The sequence below is a fragment of the Rhinichthys klamathensis genome, unplaced genomic scaffold, assembly GCF_029890125.1.
Source record: "Rhinichthys klamathensis goyatoka isolate OS25496 unplaced genomic scaffold, OSU_Roscu_1.1 h1tg000111l_1, whole genome shotgun sequence".
In the NCBI taxonomy this organism is placed as follows: Eukaryota; Metazoa; Chordata; class Actinopteri; order Cypriniformes; family Leuciscidae; genus Rhinichthys; species Rhinichthys klamathensis.
The window spans coordinates 9,809,608-9,830,490 of record NW_026606649.1 but is presented as its reverse complement, the minus strand read 5'-3'; the positions used below and the strand labels follow the sequence as shown (position 1 = coordinate 9,830,490).

The 20,883-nt window shown below is 37.7% G+C and overlaps 2 protein-coding genes across 3 annotated transcripts; one reads left to right on the top strand and one right to left on the bottom strand.

The window, feature by feature from the left end:
• Nucleotides 1-338: 338 nt before the first annotated feature.
• chmp2bb (charged multivesicular body protein 2Bb) lies at nt 339-8,076 on the bottom strand. Its single transcript, XM_056254422.1, has 6 exons — nt 7,918-8,076; nt 7,372-7,463; nt 5,637-5,831; nt 4,867-4,969; nt 4,622-4,728; nt 339-611 (listed from the first exon to the last, which is right to left on the bottom strand). Exons 1-6 carry the CDS (start codon nt 7,949-7,951, stop codon nt 498-500), a joined length of 645 nt encoding a protein of 214 aa, XP_056110397.1. The 5' UTR covers nt 7,952-8,076; the 3' UTR covers nt 339-497.
• An 847-nt stretch (nt 8,077-8,923) lies between these two features.
• On the top strand, nt 8,924-20,394 carry creb1a (cAMP responsive element binding protein 1a). Of its 2 annotated transcripts, XM_056254421.1 has the most exons (8): nt 8,924-9,143; nt 10,519-10,628; nt 10,764-10,947; nt 15,096-15,196; nt 16,716-16,855; nt 17,043-17,225; nt 17,427-17,577; nt 19,704-20,394. In XM_056254421.1, exons 2-8 carry the CDS (start codon nt 10,528-10,530, stop codon nt 19,846-19,848), a joined length of 1,005 nt encoding a protein of 334 aa, XP_056110396.1. In that variant the 5' UTR covers nt 8,924-9,143; nt 10,519-10,527; the 3' UTR covers nt 19,849-20,394. The 2 variants fall into 2 exon arrangements, with proteins under 2 accessions (XP_056110396.1, XP_056110395.1); XM_056254420.1 differs by lacking the exons at nt 8,924-9,143; nt 10,519-10,628 and having other exon boundaries at nt 10,793-10,932.
• Nucleotides 20,395-20,883: the final 489 nt, after the last annotated feature.

Genomic DNA, 20,883 nt, shown 5'->3' with positions numbered 1-20,883 from the left:
TTTACAGAGGTAGAGTTCTCCTGTCAAACTTGTTTACACCAATGCGAGAGTTATATTCCGGAGTTATCGATCAAAGAGACTGAAGCTGTAGATTTCAGGGAAATGCAATTGCCTTATTCTCAGTATAAGTATTCATTTACAACACGTGTATTGAAACTTTTTTTTTTTTTTTTGTCTTTCTAAAGCCGGATGAAACAGCGGAACCCCTGAAAGAATGCTAAACAACCTTGATAGTGTCATTGCAACTGTCATAAATAAATAATAATATTTTTTTAAAAATTGCATTTGCCATTTGTGGCACGGTTATCCCAGAGTAGGCAGGTCTGTGACTGTGAACGTAAGCTTTTAGTCTGTCCGTTTATTAGCATCCGTGTGTATGTGGGCATTTGTTTTCGGCATGGATGTATTCAAATGTGTGTCTGTGAATCTGAGCATAGTGTGTTGTTGCCTCCTGTTGCCAGGCAATAATCAGGTGTTTGTGTGTGTGTGCATGAGCACTAGTCCACTCCAAGGGCTTTGAGCTGTCTCTCAATCTCCGCATCTGATATCCCATCTGCTTTGGATGTGGCGGCACTTGGTTGCTTTCGGCCAGCTGAAGGGGCATGAGCCATCTGCAGGGGAAACAAAAAAATCCATTATGGATCAAAAACAATGTGATGGATAGTGCTGCTGCAATCGAAAACTCAATAATCACTTCACTGCGTAGGCCGTAGGGTACAGAAAAACAATATTTAATAATTCTCTATGGCTCTCAGTTTCTAAAATAAAATGTGTTAATTCTTTCACACAGAAATTATGATTCATTAATAAGTTGACACTTAAAGTGCCCCATTATGCTTTTTCGGATATTACCTCTCATGTAGTGATCAGTATCGGCCTTTGCTATGTTTCACGTGTTCTGTTCCTCGCAACAGAAGGAGCTACCGCTTAGGCTCGAAAAAGTGCCCCGCCGCACACACACCAGGGCCGGAAATTAACGGGGGCTTTAGGACAAATATGCTATCCAAAATTGATTTTAAAAAATACCCCCAAATCCATGACATGGTGCAAAAAATGACTCTTGTTTTTAATATTTATAAGCAATACCACATGAGCAAGAGTGCAGTTTTCCTGAATATCAGCACATTTGCAAATGTGATATTGATTTTAGTTCAATAAACAAGAAGTTAAAATTAGGAGACTTACATTTTAGACTCAGAATATTGTTTTTGCTCTATTTAGCTAACGAAAATAGCACATTTCAAAATTGCGAAATTGTACATCTCTGAGCAACACAATCGGTGTGTCCCAATTCGCATATATTTGAAAATAGAATTAGTACATCCCAAATCGTTACTCATCGTATGTTGAAATGAGTATTCCAAAGATACCCGGATGGTCTACTATTTCCGGTCAGAATCCGAAGTGCAGATCGATGCACACTCTAACAGCTAATATTGCCCACAACCCATCGCGCGTTGGACGAGGATTAGAACCACAAACACACGTAAAAAGTGTTAAAGAACTACAGACATGGAGGATGCGCGAGTCCGGCGGTAATGTAGAGTTTTAGATAAAGGGGTTTGAGTGATTAATTATCAGTATCTAACCTGACGAAAATGTATTTATTCAATGTTGTCCACATTATATTTCTTCGGCAGCAGCATTGTGAACTTTTGTAAAGATATGTTTAGCCATTAACTTTAAAATGCATCATTATATTCAAATTGCAAACACATTGGGAGAGTCTCCGCATGGAAGGCCCACGACTGGCAGATCATTGTGCTACAACATTTCTCTCCGAAACTAAATTAGATTGAATGGAGGATTTTAAAGATGACGAAGTAGTATGTCCCGAAGCTTACCTACTCTTTTGCTACACACTCAAAAGTATGTACTTTTTCCTTCACAAAAAGAGTACTTTTAGGGCGTAGTATAAGTAGGCAAATTGGGACGGAGCAAATTATGTTTTGTTACTGAATGTATCTGGGGCTTTGTATGAATCAGTCTAATAAATGACTGAACGACTCATAAAGGCAGGTGCGTCCCAATTTGCGTACTATACATTTATGTATAATAATTAACTTTTTACATGTAATTAGTTAAATTAAATACATAATTAAATAGTTAAAATAATTTTTGCTATGGTACTGAATGTGAGACCAAGATCTGTGAAATGTAACTGGTGTAGTGTTACAAATTTATTAAATGTTTAATTAGGTTCCAATACAATAGTATTTAAACTTTACAGTGTTTTCCATTTTGAGGCATAGATGATGAGATTTAAAGAGCAATCCTGCTTGCTGACATTAACCTTTTGTCACTTCTCAAAGTACAGCTGGGCCTTTTGTCTCTATAGCCCCTTTCACACAGCGCGTTGATCCCGGGAAATTGCCGGGAAATTGCCAGAACGCCTTCTGTGTGAACGCAAACATGACCCGGGATTGATGCCGGGATCGAAGCCGGGTTGGGGACCTAGTAACATTGCCGGGATCAGTCCCGGAACGCGCGCTGTGTGAACAAAAGCCGTAACCAATGCCGTGTCGTAATGATGACGCTGAAGTGAAGTGAAAGCAGGCTAGTGAAACGGTACGTATTGCGCTAGTTTATGATCGAATCAGAGAAAAAAAATGCACAAGCGTGGTTTCTCCAGAGAGAAATCGCAGCTCATAAGCAAACTATACACGCTGCTGAGACATTACATGTCACATCGATGTCACGTGTCTTTACGGGATTTTTACGGGTTGTATGTGAACGCACTCTCTGATTCCGGCAAATCACTGGCAGTGTGAATGAACCAAAATCAAACGAACCCGGGTCAAATCCCGGGTCGCTTTATCTGTGTATTTTCCGGAATCTCTGTGTGAAAGGGGCTTATGATAATGTTAAGGTTTGAGTGATCTAATCAGGCTGATTGGATCACCATCTATACATGACACTGTTATGCTGATGAGATCAGGACTGGGGAATTCCCAGTAACGAGCTGAATCCTGTGCTTCATATACATGCTTTGTTTCAGAGTGTCTCCACCTTTATGTAATTGATCCCACCCAGTTGAAATGTATATAAACTACAACAATGTAAGATTCCCTTAGTTTAGACTTGACGATGAGTGCAGCTACCCACAGCTTGTGTTCTCAATAAAGAATCCTGCTGAAGATACCACCAAGTCTCCTGGTCTTCGCTTCTGAGTTCCCTACACTTTAGAAGAAAAAAGTTCACAACACTGGCATTGGTACCATCTACTTAAATTTTGGTATCATGACAACACTACTAAAGTATTTTAGAGTAAAAATGTAGCGTAGTCTAAGCTGTTTATGGGCACTTTTCACATTTCTGGAGTTCACAGAAGCAGAAGTTGTCATAGATGTCATAGACTTCAATAGTGATAATTGGGATATTACAGCAAATATGTTTACTCAAAGATCTTGTTGCATGTGCTCTCAGGCGAGAGTGCAGAACATAAGATACTTTTTGAAAGAGTGATGAATGGATGTACAGGTGATGTGTGCGGAATGCCCTGGACATATGAGTGTGTTTTTTTCTTCTTTTTTCTTGCACATTTAAGAGGAAATATAGCAAATCTATGCATGTACACAACAGGGTAATTTTACATGAAAAACTTATCTTGAAGAACTTTCACACAAAGAATACTTGTACACAATTATTATCAAATAAAACCCACTGTGATGTGGTCAAAATTCTCTACTGGCATTTGTAATTAGGGCTTTTATAGTTACATGAGCATTAGGGCTGCCTGATACAAATGAAAAACATAATGTGTGATAAACTAGTTGGATTATTTGATAGCTCCTGTTTTAAGATAAATATATCCTGTTCTTTCTAGTTAAAGAAAACATAGTACAAGATTTGCTGTTTAATCTGATATAAGTGACATTCTGCATAAAGTCTGATTCAGGATTACTGTAAGTCAAATACAAAAACCTAAAAAAGGCTTAATGTATAGGGTTCAATTATTTATATGCTATATGTAATGTAGAACATCAAGACCAACAAATTATGGGAGGCTCAGCACTTTGACTCCATTTTCCACATGTAATCTTTTCTCATATTGCTTCTCTTTATATATAGTTACATATCTTTGTAAAAAAGAAAAAAAGAAAACAGGCCTAAAGCTTAAATAGAACAAACTTGAACCAATGGAGTGCTGCTTTAATGCTGTTTAGGAAGAGGGGAAGAGCTAACCATGCTTGCAGTCTTTTCTATAGATTGCCGTGCTTAGACAGACTGAATAGGTTTGTCATATTTCTTCTCTGAATAGCAACTGTGGTCTACAGGTTTTATTATAACCACTTCTGACTGAGCGTGGTCATCAAATGTAAAGCCAAAATACTACCACACAACCAAGGTGCTTCCTCATTTTTACCTTGTTTGAATGAAAAAAAACATTTGTAAATTCAGTTATAGATTCTCTGCATCACACTATCATCATTGCTGCTTGGTTGTTGCATATAACACATATATGAATAATCATTAAAGTTTTTTTTAAATCCAATATATTATGCAGCCCTAATGGACACAAATGGATTTTAACACTAATGCACAACAGTAATAAGACAGTTTATTGAATCAGTACCTCAACATGATTTGACTGATGCCAGTATAACATTTCACTTCTTACCTTTCCTGAGATCTCAATTCCAATTTCGTCCAACACCTGACTCACAATGTCGTGAGATTCTTCCTCATCATCAGAATCATCAAAGATCTCATCCAGAGTGTCGTTCACTGTAAACAGACACAAACACAGAAACAAAGTCTACAATCAATCCTTCCTGAAAAAAATTCTAGAACATTATTTTTCAAAACCCTCTCACAAAAACAACCACAATAACAAATAAATAAACAAATGAAAACACATCTTACTCATCTCTTCTGTCATGTCCATTTTTGCTGTTTCTTTCTGGAAGTTCTGCAGGGTCTGCATGGTCTTCTGTGGATCCATCTTTTTGTTGACAGCTTGCATTGTCTTTAAGTTGTTTTGAGAGAGGCAGAGACACAAACAACTGAGTCACTCTTTGATTCATGTCCATTTTAAAATGTGCACTTTAGGCTACTTATGCAATTATGCAAAGGATGATGGCTGTGTATCAACACTGTGCCAATTCTGCATTTATAGACCAACATGTAGGCCCAAATTAGTACACATACTAATAAAACCAAAACAATTTACCTACAGGGTTAATAGAGTTGTTAAGTCGTGCACAACGTCAATTTGCAGCCCTAGCTGGAAGAAAATTAGCATTTTGAGGCCATGAGTTCCCTTGGGAATTTATAATGGGGGTTTTGAATAGTGGTTTTCCATTTGTGTAAAACAAGGTTAATATTACTTTAATATCCTTTCACATTAAAGAGACTGTATTGAATAAAATAGCAACGTTGCTCCCAGTAATATTTACCACAATCCTTATTTTACTCATAAATCCAAAGCCATAATTCAAAAAACCCATTTGAAATTCCAGGGGGAAGCCATGGCTCTAAAATGCCTATTCTCTTTGGATTTTAGAAATACAAAATGAGCAGCCCTATTTACTTAAATGTGAAGTCAGAGTGGATCTGAATTGTCTAAATTGATTGAAGATAAAATTCCTGGGGTTTAGAACAGACTTTTATAAAAGTTATCATGAGGATCTTACTTTGGTGGTTGTGGCCATGGCACCAGCCATCTTCATCTGGGAGTTCATAAGCTTGGTTTGTGTGGACATGGAGGTGACCTTAGAGCTGACAGCATACGTACGCGTTTTCTGTTTCCTCACTTGCACAAGCTGCTTGGCTAAAACTGTACAGGCCTCTCTGTTCCCTGTTTTAGCCATTTTCTTGATTTCCATCTCCTGTGATGAAAACAAATAGTAGGAAGCGGTTAGGGATGGATGGCATTATAATTGCATTACAGTTCTCAGTTAAGCTAGAATAAGGCTTAGAGGTGACAGCATAATAATTAGATAAAGAAGAAGAATAAGGCTCAATCCCAATTCACCCCTTGTTTTCGAGTGTACCCCTTGGCCATTACAACAGAGTTACAAGGGCCAAGGGGTTGAAATATTCCCCTACGAAATGGAACAACCCTTCATGAACCCGATACGTCATCAGTCGAGGGCGATGGCTCTGCCGTTACGGAGTTTTTACAGGATTTCTCCAGGACAACGACTGACAATCAGCGCAGCTGCTCTTAACTTTGAGGAAACATGATGATTATAACATTCCTTCCTCGAAATGTATGTCTTTTCTGATTCGGAAAGGTAATTTATTTTACAATTTCTTGATTTAAATGACTATATTATTATTATAAGAGTAAATAAAGTGCATGGTGGTGTCATCTGGCGCTAAATTTTAATGTTTAACTGTTTGTGAAGCCATCTCGCCGGTGATTTGCGATGCATTCTGTGAAATTTCTCGTAGCCCTCCGTTTGGAGTGTGCCTCTGAAAAATCTCAGTTTCGAGGGCTATGTAGCCCTACCCCTCGATCTCAACAAGAATCGGGACACCCCACCCCTAGACGTGAACGCGCAAAACAGAGGGGTAGGGCCAAGGGGTAGGGGCAAGGGGTGAACTGGGATTGAGCCAAAAAGTTTATTTGTATTACACCTTTAATACATAAAATGCAGATATTTTGTACATTTGTGTAAGAAGCCACAGACAAAAAAGACTAATTCTTGCAAAAAAAACAAAAACAACAACTACAAAAAAGACTGTAAAAAGGCTAATGTAAAAACTACTTTATTGCATTATTTTAGTGTCATACGCATTACCCTGATGGTGTTTTTTGTGTGTGTGTATGACCCTGTCTATATATGGGTATTGGCCATGTTTTAAGGCCACAACCACTTTCGATGAACTCTATTCAACATGTGGATTTATATTTTACCACCTGTATTATTATAATGGCTATCAGTAGTACTTTTAAAGGTGAAAAGCAAATTAGATTCTGGTAGTTCAAGTAGATTGGTATATTATATCATTAATGAATTATACGGTTATGAGTTCCAAAATATACAGGCACCAATATACCATTCTGTAATACCTGAAACACTGTAACAGAACTTTGTAACGGTGAATTTCTGGCAACCCAAGCTACTGTTTTTTAAAGTTTACACTGGTTTTAAAATATAGCTATTGATGTCTGACAGACAGCTATAATAAAAGTATAAAAGGTTCCACCAGCAACTTCTTTAAAAGTTTCACCGGCAATGGCACAAACAGCCCGTATCTCAAGTTGAAACAGAATCATGAGCTGTTAGTCATAATCTATTGACACACTAAGGCCCTCAGTGACATTAATGACATAACCTCGTGATCTCATACACATCAGTGCTGAGAAAGGGGAACTTTTGGCATCATATTCACGTCACATTGATGGGTGGAGATTCTCACCAGTTGTTTTTCCTGTCTTTCCAGTGCTGTCCGGTCTCTTGTAATCTGTCTCTGCGTTCCCCGCAGCTCTTTGTTCTGTTCTTTAATAACATCTGTAGTATGATAGGAGACACAGTTATCGATTCCTATTTAAATTATTAATGCTGAAATTTCTGAGTCAGTTATAACAAAATACACATTTAAAGGTAGCCTACTACTTTAATAACAAGTCATTTTAGAACCCTTAACGATACAGTAGTGGCCCGGTGATTTCATTAACTATTCGTTTTTTCTACCATCTTTAACCCGATACTGTTAAGTATGACCAGACTCAAGTCAGATCAATAACGTTAGAATTTTAATAAGTTTTCAGTGGCAGCTCCACAGCTCCAGACACTTCTGTGTTATATAGCACTGTGGACATGCCACAAAAAGCCCCCAAATCAGGTTAAATGTATTTAACACATTTACACTCAGTAACGAAACCAGCCGATGATTGACGTGCGAGTGTTGCTGGGCGGCTTTCACAAACAAACAAGCCCTTAGAGCAGCAGCAAAAAAACTTACCATCTACGGTCTTTTTCTTGAATAACGATGCCATAACTGCGACAAACTCCGTCGGCCACGAAACTAATAGAAAAGTAAGTATTTCACAATGACCAATATCAACTGAGAGTCACCTATCAAAATATCATGACTATTTCCTGGTTCTTGGCAAGTAGGCGGAAAACTTGAGCTCCTCTGCAGAGATTATTTAATTTTGATTGGTGGACATTGCCGTGACGTTACATTCAAGTCATCCAATCGTAACATCATCTTGGAAAGCACCGCCCACAGATCTTGTTCTGCAAAACACAGAGGTCTCCATTGTCGGTCTCATAAACAAAATACGGGTTGGAATTTGTTCCTTTTCCTTTTGAAACTTAGTACAGGGCAGGCCAGGGGTTTTCAGACTGCGGTCCACAAGGGAGTGCTGGTGGTCCGTGGAAATGTGTAGAGGAAAACAGTGTAAAAAATAAAATACATTGACTTATCAAAATCATTTGAATATTAATTAAAATAATAGTTATGTATGCTTTAATTATTCATAAAAAAATTATATTGAAATAAATTATATTAAAATAAATAAAAAATGATTAACACACGTAAATAATAAATTAGATTTCATAAAGAAATAATAAAAAAATATTATAATAAATAACGGTACAATACAATAGTGAGTAGGAAAACAACTTAATAATGTAGCTTGATAGAAGCGGAATATTTTCCAAATAATATTTGACAAATATTCATGTGAATAATATTATACTATTCTACGTTAAAAACGATATATCTGCCGAATAAATTGTTCCTCGCATGAGGATGATGAGGATGGTTCGTGAAAGACTGAAAACCCCTGTTCTAGTACATTTGAACAGATTTTTTCATATTTATTACGACTGAGGGCAGCCAATCATAGCGCAAGGATTTGACGCATGCGCAGCCAATCATAGCGCAAGGATTTGACGCATGCGCAGCCACTCATAGCGGCGCGCAAGGATTTGACGCATGCTCGTGTGAATCCGACTCTGGTCGGTAGCTGTTCGTATATCTTCGTACGCCGTTCGTTATGTTCCGCCTACACCTCGGATCTTGTCGATAGTGAATTAGGGCTGTATTTCGTCCCCCTCGATCTCTGTGTTGTTGTCCTCGGTGACGCGACGGAGGTGTAGCCTGACGCGGTCTCTTACGTGTCGGACTAAATAAAAGTGGAGCTCCGGAGGCCTGGGAGTGACGAGGCGAGTCTGTGTCGGGTAAGAAGAGACGCATTCGTGGGGGAAAGAGATAATGCACTTGCTGTTTTAGTGGACATGTCGCAATGCTCGATCCGTGTGTAACAAAGAGATCATGGCGGCGGTGGGCATGTTTCTCAATAGCTCAGACTTGCTTGCAGACAATGAGTCAGTCAGGCAGTCGAAGGAGGAAAAGCGCGGTGGTTCTACGAAGTACGTGTGTTTATGGAAAGGATAAGGGATGGATAGTGTTATGAATACGATCGCTCGTCCATGGCACATTTTGATGGAAATACAGCACATGAAATGTTTTTTTTTTCTTGACCCCAGCATTGGTTTTTAGAGTAACGTTAGTCGAAGCGTTCCGTGTTCAATGAAAGATCTTTACGGCATTCTCGCCCATGCAAAGGTCTTTCTGTACCACAAAAAAACAATTATCTTATGTGATAAATTGTGGATTGAATTGGTAAATAAAATGAGAGAAAATGTATTCATCTTGAGTATTGTTTCCTTCAAATTACACCATAAAACAGACTGATTTTGTGTTGCATACTTGCTTCATTCAACCTGGAACACTATTACAAGTCGAAACACGCCTAAAAATGCAAGCACTTATATGTATTGTTTTATTTTAAATATCTAAAAATACGCTCACGAAAAAATGAAATTATTTCGCTTGCACCTTTTTTTCTTTATTTTGCTATAATCATAAATCCTTAAAAACCAAAGCGCAAATATGACTGACAGCTGTATACGGAAGTAAAAAAAAAGGCGGCAAATGGAGTCAACTTGGTTTGTTCAGCACGATGATTAAAGACTCAGTTCCAACATTATTACTCATTACAAAACAGGCATGGAATCCTTCAAAGTGTATTTCGTTAATATTTATTATGCATGATCTCATTCATGTGTTAAAGCTTGGTTGCTACATTTGTTTCTATGGATATTACATTCTATTTTTCATGTTATGTAATGTCATATAGTATTTTTGTCATCTGAAATTAAATTTGGACTATATAAATGCAAACATTTCACCCTTTTAGAATGTCAAAAAATATATTTGTTTAAATATATTACATAGTGTTATATTATACATTATTCATTTATTCAATTTATTTTATTGTATTTTATATACATTTGCATTTAATACCTATAAATATGTCTTATTTTATAAGACAACCCTTCAGGCTACACAAATTAATAGTCAAAATAAAACCGACAAACCCACTCTGTGGGCAGATTTTGCGGTCACACCCTTTCAGATTTCACATTTACATCGATAAACATCCCCTTTTCATGGGATTTTGATGACCTGCCCTGTAAATTCATAGTAAATTGTATATCTGTAGTATCCTGTATATTTATCAAAATAAAATATTTTGAATTGCATCTCCAGGCTATCTAAATGACCATGGAGGCAGGAGCAGATGTCCAGCAGGGCGGCGACACTGCAATCTCAGAGACAGACAGTCAGCAGCTGGCCACTTTGGCACAGGCGAGTTTCTAGTATAACATGTTTTCGAAGCTCTTGGAAACACATTTGCTAGCATGGCAAGGCTGATTATAATTGAACAGTTTGAGTAATTATGCTTGTAGATGTGTGTTGATATTTTAATTCAATTCAGTTCTAGCTTAGTTTAGTATCTGTGTCTCACCCTATTGTACCTCCCTGATGCAGGTTTCCATGGCTGCAGCACAGGCATCAGCTACTGGACCCACAGTGACCTTAGTTCAGCTGCCCAATGGGCAAACAGTGCAAGTTCACGGGGTCATCCAGGCAGCCCAGCCCTCCGTCATACAATCCCCACAGGTGCAAACTGTACAAGTAAGCCTGACAAGATGGTTCATTTAAGAGAGAACTGTACAAAAATCTCATTACATAATTCTGTGTGGGCCAGAGGTCGCAAACATTTTCCGTCATTGATTGAAATTTTTTTTTTTAGCAGTGACGGAAAAATCTGAAGGTCGTCCGTCATTTTGGCAGATTACACTGAGGGTGATCTATCTGTAAATGTAAATGTGTCCAGTTGGTGGAGAGTGCGCTCCAGTGTGACTGCAGTGTGCAGGCAGTGCTGCCAGATTGGCCGGATTTGAATTTGATTGTGCGGGTAAAAATTGGTTTGGCAGGTGGACAAAATTTGGCCGGGTTCGGGGTCAGTTTGGCCGTTTTCAAACATTCAAATTGTATAGGCTAGTTGGTTAACAAACAAAACCCAAATGTGCATGTCCTCTATCCAATCAGTCCTCGTGACGTTACTTAACTCACACCCACACGGCAGAGTCAGCTGATTGAGGACGATTGAATCAACGATTAATCGGTTTTGACTGTGCAAAGTTCTGTGTTATGTGCTACTATGTGTACTTCAAGAAAGATGTTCAAGTCTTTTCAACAGTTTCTGTTTGAAGTTAAAGCGCAATACAAAGGTAAGCGCATTATTATTATTGTCGTTCATTTTTTTAACAGCCTTTTCTGCTTTTATGGTGTGTGCAAGGGTTAAAATCTGTTAATTTCCTGACTGCTGTTTGCAAATAGGCTTTTTGACATACTTTTAATAGTTTCTACCTGTTTGGGTAGAAAATTTTTTGTCATATTTGCTAATTTTCTATTACTATATTTACCATGTTTCGATCCGGTTTCCTGTTGTATTGTTGTTCTCCTGGCAGAGAAATTTATGAATTTTTATCATTTTTATTTTGTCATTTATTTTTTAAGGAGGTAAATGGTCCTTATAAACCTTTTTTGTCATGACAGTAGAATTATATCGCATTCTTTTGGCAGTAAATGTTTTGGGCGGGATTTGGAGAGCTTTTGGGCTGGAAATTGTTGATCCAATCTGGCAACACGGAGCATGGGTTCAGCCTCCAGGACAAAAATTAAAACTGCCACGAGAAGTAGTCTATCCGAGGCAAATACGCAAAATCTAATGACAATTCTGCATGGGTCTCCCTTGATGCGTTCAATTGCGCACTGACGAGCATCCAGTTTAACCCTTCCTGTCATGTGTGAAAGAAAAAGAGGAAAAGGGTTAAGTCAATGTGGACCTGGAGGAAGATTTGAGTTTAGGCAGATACAGAGTGTTGATTGAGTTTAGTTCAGTTCGTTTTTTTGTATTTTTAATATATCGCGTTGTTCATATAGGCCATTTCAGGCACCAAAGCTCATTGTCACTGCAGGGAATAAAAAATCTGCTTTGCACAGTCTCTGTTCATCTGTTCTCTTCCTAAATACATAAATGCATAATCTTGCCCTTATGCTCGTCCTGTAAGTTCATGATTAAAAGTGAAAATGTAAATGATAACAAAAGCTATTAAAAGTCTTATTTTCGATAAAATATGAAAATTAAAATGAATGGTAAATTAAAATGAATGGTAATAATAGATCATTACGGAAATTTTACGACTCTGTCCGTCAAAATGATGGACAATTGAGAAAGTCTAACGCGACCTCTGGTATGAGCTGTCCTTGCAGACTCAATATTGTATGCAGGTAGCAGCACATAGGATTAAATAACCTTAATTCAATATTTATACTCTGTTGTAGGGGTGGACAATATGAGCAAAAATTCATATCACGATATTTTTCACTGTCCGGACGATATCGATATTATATTGCGATATGAGAAAAAAAAAATTAGAATCACATTTTAGTACACCTTAGTTAAATTACAGGCAAAATATGTATTCTAACCATATTACTAGAAAAAGGTGAGGGATTTAATTGGACATAGACCTGAAAAATCTTTTTTTATTGTGCCATTGTTTTTCTCAAAAAGTGCAAACGTGCAACATGAGGTAGGCCTGAATTCACTAGTTATCTCTTTCCACTTTTTATTTTGCGGGGGTCAAATAATTCCTTCGTTAATAAATCGTAAGATGAGTAACACTGGAGTTTGGTTTATTGAATACGTTATAATCAATAAATATGAAATAGTGTGATTTCAGAGAGGTTTGACACTTAGGCCTAATTGAAGACAACATTATGTTAACCGAGAAGTTTTTGTATACTGACCAAAAGAGAGAAGTAGGCTACATCCTGCTAATTCAGTGGTGAGAATTTAATTGTTGTTTTTATATATATCGTTGTCCATTTATCGAACTTACAATAGTAATTATATATTACTATGTATCAATTTACTAATGCTCGGACACACGCGGTCTCTCTCGCTGTCGATCGCGGAGTTCGCTTCACTTTTATCCCGTCCGGCGCCTCATAGACAGACGCTGTGTGTGTGTGCGTGTGCGAGAGGCGCGTGTGTGACAAGACGGAGTGACACACTGTCACAATGACAGAGAACACATACACTGCGTGTTTTAAATAGCGTAAAAAAATAATAATAATAACGAAACGCATTATGTGGCGGCCGGTGTTGATTCTGTGGCGCACCGCCACGAATTAGTCTGTGTGTGGTGGGAAACACTGGGCTGTTACCATGCTCTCAGTGTTTGATTATTAATGCCTGTGCATCATGCGAGTTGGACACAAGAGGAAAAGGTTAAGTTCAGCCTCGATTTTGTATCGTCATTAGTAGTGTTATTTTAACGTTGTAAAGAGTACCAAATCGAACAAAACAATATACAAAATTTGAATTTATAAAAATATCTAACGGTATCAGGGATGGAAATTAACTTTTTTGTCCACCGGCCACTGTGGCTGGTGGATTTCAAAATCTACCAGCCACTCAATGTTTTTACCAGCCACTTTCTTGTTTTTAACCGACAATGTGTAACTGCATGTGAAAATTAATACTACAAGAATACTTAAGCAGTTTATTTAATCTCAAGTCTCAATGAAATACTGACATTTTCTCTTTCTCTCACCCTCGGCCTCATCCACCTAATCTGTCATTTATTTTTGTTTTGATGATAAATTGAGCCAGCCTCCAAAAGTAATTAACCTGTCCTGTGATTTTTTTTCTCTCTCACACAACACTCTCCAGACACGGATTTATGAGCTATAGTATGTTGGTTGCCTTTACATTAGAATAATATTTAATATAATCTAGATATGAAATGGAATAAATAGCATTCAATACAAAATGAATATGTCTCATATATTGAAATAAAGTTTTATTTGATAAAATATTTGCTTTGTTGTGCATTAGAACCACATCAGGCATTTAGTACAAAATAATTTATTGAAGCATCCAGATACTTCACCACGTGACAGCAGCTAGGCTCCTGATTGGTTAACGCGGCGCGAATTGACGCTAAAGTTCAGATTTTTCAACTCGGGCGGCAGATGCGAATTCGCGTCAAACGCGTGAATGCACAAAAGCACTCAATAAAATCATGCGCGCGGAACGCGTCAGACGCTCGAACTTGCCGCGCGAATGAGGCGTATTCGCATCTACCACGGCGCGCTCTACACCTCATTCGCGCCGCAGGAATTTTTTACGCGCGTAACGCGTCTTTGCATTGACTTAAGAATGAAATCACTCGCGCCAGACGCTCTATTCTCGTCTGGTGTGAACGCACCATGATGTTTTCTCTGCAGACCTCTACGCCTGCGATGTAACGCCACATTTTGTTTGAAGGTGTGCCTCCTCTAAAAGTGTCCGCCGTCCGGGTGAAACAGTATGCTATTTTTATTTACCCGCCACGGTGGCCGGTAGGTGAAGCGAGTTTACCCGCCACAACTCAAAATCACCCGCATTTGGCTGGTGGCGGGTGCTAATTTCCATCCCTGCCCGCCACGGTGGCCGGTAGGTGAAGCGAGTTTACCCGCCACAACTCAAAATCACCCGCATTTGGCTGGTGGCGGGTGCTAATTTCCATCCCTGAACGGTATTCTCGGTATCGCAAAATCCATATCATGGTACAACATAATACCGGTAGTCACGTTCATACCGGTATAGCGCCCACCCCTACTCTGTTGTTTGTTAATCTAGAAGACTTGATAGTTTAGAAATAATAACTTTTGTAGGGGATGAAGGGTCTTCAGTATTTATGGGTTCCTGTTTTGTCTCGTTTTAGATTTCTACCATTGCTGAGAGTGATGATTCTCAGGAGTCAGTGGACAGTGTGACAGATTGCCAGAAAAGGAGAGAGATCCTGTCTAGACGGCCATCATACAGGTACTTGAATGTATTTGTAGTTTCATCTCAAAGGTGATTCATGTCAATCAAAGTAACTTCCCCTCCCTCTTGCAGTGACTTCTCTTCTTTTATGCACTTGTGTTCACTGGTGCGAGCGCAGGACAAGCTGTCACTCACAGCAATAGACAACAAACCAATGATCCAATCAATTAAAAATCAAGTTCCTCGCTAAACTTTGTCTTGTTTGAGAAGCCGTTTCACTCTGATATATCTCACAATAGGGAAGAATAGACTATCACAACTTCCATTCCATCCTGACCTTAAAGTCTCCATGAAATTAGAATTGACCCTATTTACTTTGTTAGCTCACATTACTAGTCTTGTGGTGAACAATTAATTAACAGTGAAAAAATTAGTTTGTCGTGGTAATCTTTAATCAAAATCTGAACATTCGCTTCCGCTCTGGAACGGCATTCCTTCTCTGATGACGTCAGTTTGACGGCTTGAGTAGAATATCCTTAACCACTCCCCTTCAACCGTCAGTCTGCTATGAGCGAGGGATGGAGAGGAGGTGTGCTAAAATAAAACCGTCCTCTCCTCTATTATGAGACGAGATGATATTTTAACTATTTTTAATATACCTTCAAAAACGAAATAGTTGACTGGAAAAATAGTCTTTTATTCGAATAAAAGTCTCAAAATGCATAACAATGCAGGTGCATTTTGAATTGTTTTAACTAATCTAGGGCTGTAACTAATTATTATTGTGGTAATCGAGTAATCAGTCAATTATTTTGACAATTAATCAAGTAATCGGATAATATTTTTTTGTGGTAATAAAAATAGACCTAATTGAATAATATCCTATAAATTACGTAAAATGCATAAATAACAATGAGGCAATAATAATTGTGTCAAATAACATTTCAAAAGCAAGTAATCATTTGGTTTTATTGAACAACACTGTTAAAATATATAATGTAATATAAACATAATCAACTTGTTGTAACAAGGTTTAAAGGAATAGTTCACTTAAAAATTAAGTTTTTCATCATTTACTCACCCTCAAGTTGTTTCAAACCGGTATGAATTTCTTTATTCTGCTGAACACAAAAGAATATATTTTGAAGAATGTCATTAACCAGACAGTTGCTGGACCCCATTGACTTCCATAGTAGGTAGTGTAGTCAATGGGGTCCATCAACTGTTTGGAACTGGCAAATGTTCAACATGATACTTTAATTATAAAATAAACAAACAACAAAATGAAAGTAAAGCGGCAGCCCCTCATGGACGACTGCCTCATATAAACATATAAATAAAACATAAAGCACAACATAAACAGTCCAGGTCAGGTTCTCTCTCGTCCTTCACTGTCGTCGCTCCTCCTTTTATCCTCGTTGTATGCAAGCATGTAAAAGCATATAAGCGCTGCGCTTCACTCTGAAACCTGCAGCGCATTTATATATTTAATTGAATATAAAATTCAACTCGCCAAAGTGGCTAGTTTATTCGCAATTCATTGTTCACAAGCATGATTTGATATTTTGAAATGCAGAAAGATCCTGAACGACCTTTCATCCGATGCTCCAGCGGTCCCACGGATAGAAGAAGAGAAGTCAGAGGAGGATTCCACTCCAGCCATAACAACCGTTACCATGCCAACGCCCATCTACCAGACAAGTAGTGGGCAGTACAGTAAGTTGTTTGCTTCTCTAGTACAAATACACTACTACTATTATTTTCCAGCTTTTAAAATAGTAACTTGACTCCGTTTAAGTCTGCTAAATACAAATTGAAATGCAAAGGTTGTCAATATTTCAGATAACTTCATGAATATATTGGTTGCATTTAAATCAACCTCATGCCATTTGTTTTCTCGCAGTTGCTATTACTCAGGGTGGAGCGATCCAGTTAGCCAACAACGGAACAGATGGAGTTCAAGGGCTACAAACCCTGACCATGACAAACGCAGCAGGCGCTCAGCAGGGCACCACCATCCTGCAGTATGCACAGACCAGCGACGGGCAGCAGATACTGGTGCCCAGCAATCAAGTGGTCGTGCAAGGTGAGATTTGTCAAAAATAGAAGACATTTCCGTTTTAAGCAAGTACCTTGAATAAAAGAAGGCAACAGATAGAGAGAAGAGTAAGTGTGCTGGTCTAGTTTCTCAGGCTATAGGCTTAATCTATGCCCAGGACACCATCCACACTTGGCATCTAAACATCTCCTTGTCAAACCATAAATCTGTGCTGCTTGTGTTTTTCAGCGGCCTCAGGAGACGTTCAGGCATATCAGATCCGCACCGCATCTAGCACCATTGCTCCAGGTGTGGTCATGGCCTCGTCTCCTGCAATGCCCAGCCAGGGAGGAACTGAGGAGGTCACGCGCAAGCGGGAGGTTCGGCTTATGAAGAACAGGTACGATTAAAACTTATCTGCACAAGTAATTGCCTATGCTCAATATAAGCCTATTTCCCGCTCAAGCCACACATAAAGCTTTTTAATGCGTTAAACTGAAAAGAATTAATCGCATGCATTAACACATTAGTTAGTATTGTGGTAATAACGTGCAATGTTAGTATTGTATTTTGTTCCTATTAAATTATTTATTATTGTTATTATTTTACTTTACAATAATATTATTGTAGTAGCAGGGATTAAAGTTCTTCGTTGCTACGACGGATTTCGGTTAATTGCAGGGTTCCCGCCTGTCCAGCTGTCACTTTTCTTTTTAAGGCAGTAAACAGGCTTACATTTCTCAAATAGTGTAATAAATGTCTTAATTTTAGTTTGAATAGGTCTTAAATTAAGGAAAGACTAGGTGTATTCACCCTGCGGAGGGGGATGTGATCAAAGCCTGGAGTGGAGCGAAAGCACGTTCCTCTCGCCACTAAAGCGTGATGTAATCAGATTACATAAGAGAGTAGTTTTTTTATTTTTTTTTTATTTTTTTATTTTGTCTTTTCTTTCTTCTTTTTTTTTATTTTGTTTTGTTTAAAAGTAGACTTTTCAAGCTTTCTATAGATATATTTCTCATGCCTGTGAAGTAGCCTTTACGCTGAGTTTTGGTTCATTTATGAGATGCAAGTGATCGCGCCGGCGCCTCCATGTCCTGATTATATTGTCTGCTATATTTGCTTCTAATTTATTAAATGATCCTATCTTGCTCATGCTGTTCACTTTTCATATAATCAACATAGATTAAATAAAAAAAAATAACATTATATTATTTAAACATACATATGATGAAAGAGTACCAAAAATGAAAAATGTCATGTAAACTTGAGCAAAGTTGAGCATATGGGGGAGGGGTGCGATTTTCGAATAATTCCCAGCGATCATCAAATATTATTTTTGCTTGAAATGCCTATCCCTACCATAAATGCACTTTTTATTCTGATGATGCTGGTGCTATTAGTTTCCCTCTTCTGTTCAGTGTTAACAGGTTGAGTTAGAACATGCGTTATAATTTCTTATTATAATGCTCTGGTTAAAACTGAATTTATTATTATTATTATCTCCAGGGTATAATGGCTAGGTTAAAAACAGATATTATATTATATATAGTTTGTGATATTAGCTCACTTTGCGGCAAAAGCTCTGTTGGCTTTTATTATTTGAGAAATAAAAACTTAGTTATGCAAATATGCAGTCTTGTAAAAGCATTAGATTGAAAACATTGAAATTTCATAAAAGTGTGTAAATAATAGAAATAAAGTTCAAAATAGCCTTTCTTTAAATGCAAATGTTCTTTGAGTATTTCATTTGTGAAGCTAATGTATGTGCTCACTATACTCCTAATTACAAGAAGGAAAAAAACTGCTCTTAAACTGACTGTGTGTGACAGGCTGTGGAATGGGGTTTGGCCGAGGAAAAATTCTTAGTCAAAATATTTTTTTTTTGGCTCGTTTAATGCGTCATTGCGCTATTCTACGTCATTGCACATGCGCAGTCCTTTCAGTTTCGTTTGTCAATATGATCAAGTGTTTACATGTTCTCTCGATCGGATTAGAAAAGGAATAAAGCACCTATTTCATTCGGATCAAGCTCAATCTGATCGATTAAGGTGTTTACATGAAGGCTTTGCAATGGATTTACTAATGGATTATTTGGGTTAGCGTTACATGTAAAGTGCCAGTGACAAATGCTGTAATGTAAATTGAAATATCGGAAATGTTTAAAAATCATATCACCGTTATTGAAAAAAATTCTATCGCGTTATATATTGATATCAAATTATTGTCCAGCCCTAAGTCAAATTGAATAAAGGAGAAAAAAAACAGGTTTTCCTTTCTTTCTTTTTTCTTAGCTGATCACATGCCTGATTAAAATGCCAGATTTTTTTTGTGTCATTCATAATTGTTTATAGATATTTTTTTCCTGTAACTTGACTTTTACTATGAATACAACCTGTTTACCACCTGTATACCGTGGTCTTCCTTAGAATCTTAACTTAATGGTTTTGAATATTGCATTTTTAGTTTGCATGGCTAATTTGGTGTCCTCTATAATCGCCTGACTGTAATAATGTGTTTCCACCACAGGGAGGCAGCACGGGAGTGCCGCAGGAAAAAGAAAGAGTATGTTAAATGTCTGGAAAACAGAGTGGCCGTGTTGGAGAATCAGAACAAAACGCTCATTGAGGAGCTCAAAGCGCTTAAGGACCTTTACTGTCACAAATCTGAATAATTGTCCTCACGCATACGTGCTGAACGGATCTCTTCTGGTGCCTCTAGAGACAGAGACTCTGAACATACCACAGGCACCTGCACAGCATCTGTCTTTTTTCATTTTTCATTTCTTTTTTTTTAAATATTATCTTCTGTAAAAATCCAGTTAGCAGTAATACATTGTAAGTTTGTACGTGTAAACTTTTTATTTCCCTTTTCTCTTCAGAAGAAAGAGAGTCGGTTTTTCGGAGACAAGAAAAAACGACATGCAGGGTACAGTTTCGTTATCAACATGTTGCCCTACTTAAGGAGCGTTGTGAACCATAAAGAGCACCTTTCTGCAGCTGTGACAGGGAATGAATGTTTGTGTGGGTTTATCATGAAAACAGCCCAGGGTGCTGCTTTGAGACCTGCTCCTGTCACTCTGAGGTTCGCATTTGAAAGACTTTCCCACAATGCACCAGTCCTTGATGGCGCTGCTTGCGAGCATGATTAAAGAGGGATGGAGTTTTTCACTATTGCAGCATGGGTCTTTAATGATTGAGATTAAATCAGCCGTGCCCTCTCCTGTTGTTTAACTGCTTCCGTTACTAATACATAAACTCATATTTTATATACGTGTATATATATATATACATGCATATATATATGTATATATATGCATGTATGTATGTGTATATATATATATATATATATGCCCCTCTGTTATGACATGGATTGATAATGTCATCTACTTTTTTTAAGCAGTGTTCTTTTGTTACAAAATTAAGGAGAAACTCAGTCACATTTGTTAACATAAAATAGCAGATCCTTTGAAACCTGTAATGATAAAATTTGAAAAAGTGTAAAGTAAATGAAATATACTACATGATTTTCAATGAGCATTTGATGGCCAATAATCAGAAAATCGTTTTTTAAACTTGTAAGTGTGCTTATATTGTAATATATTGGATTTCTTCATCTATGCTAGACTTTACAGGTTATTCTAGTGCCATCTACACTGATCAGAGGCTAATTGTGTTGATTCCCTTATATTTTGGGCAAAGATTTTGAT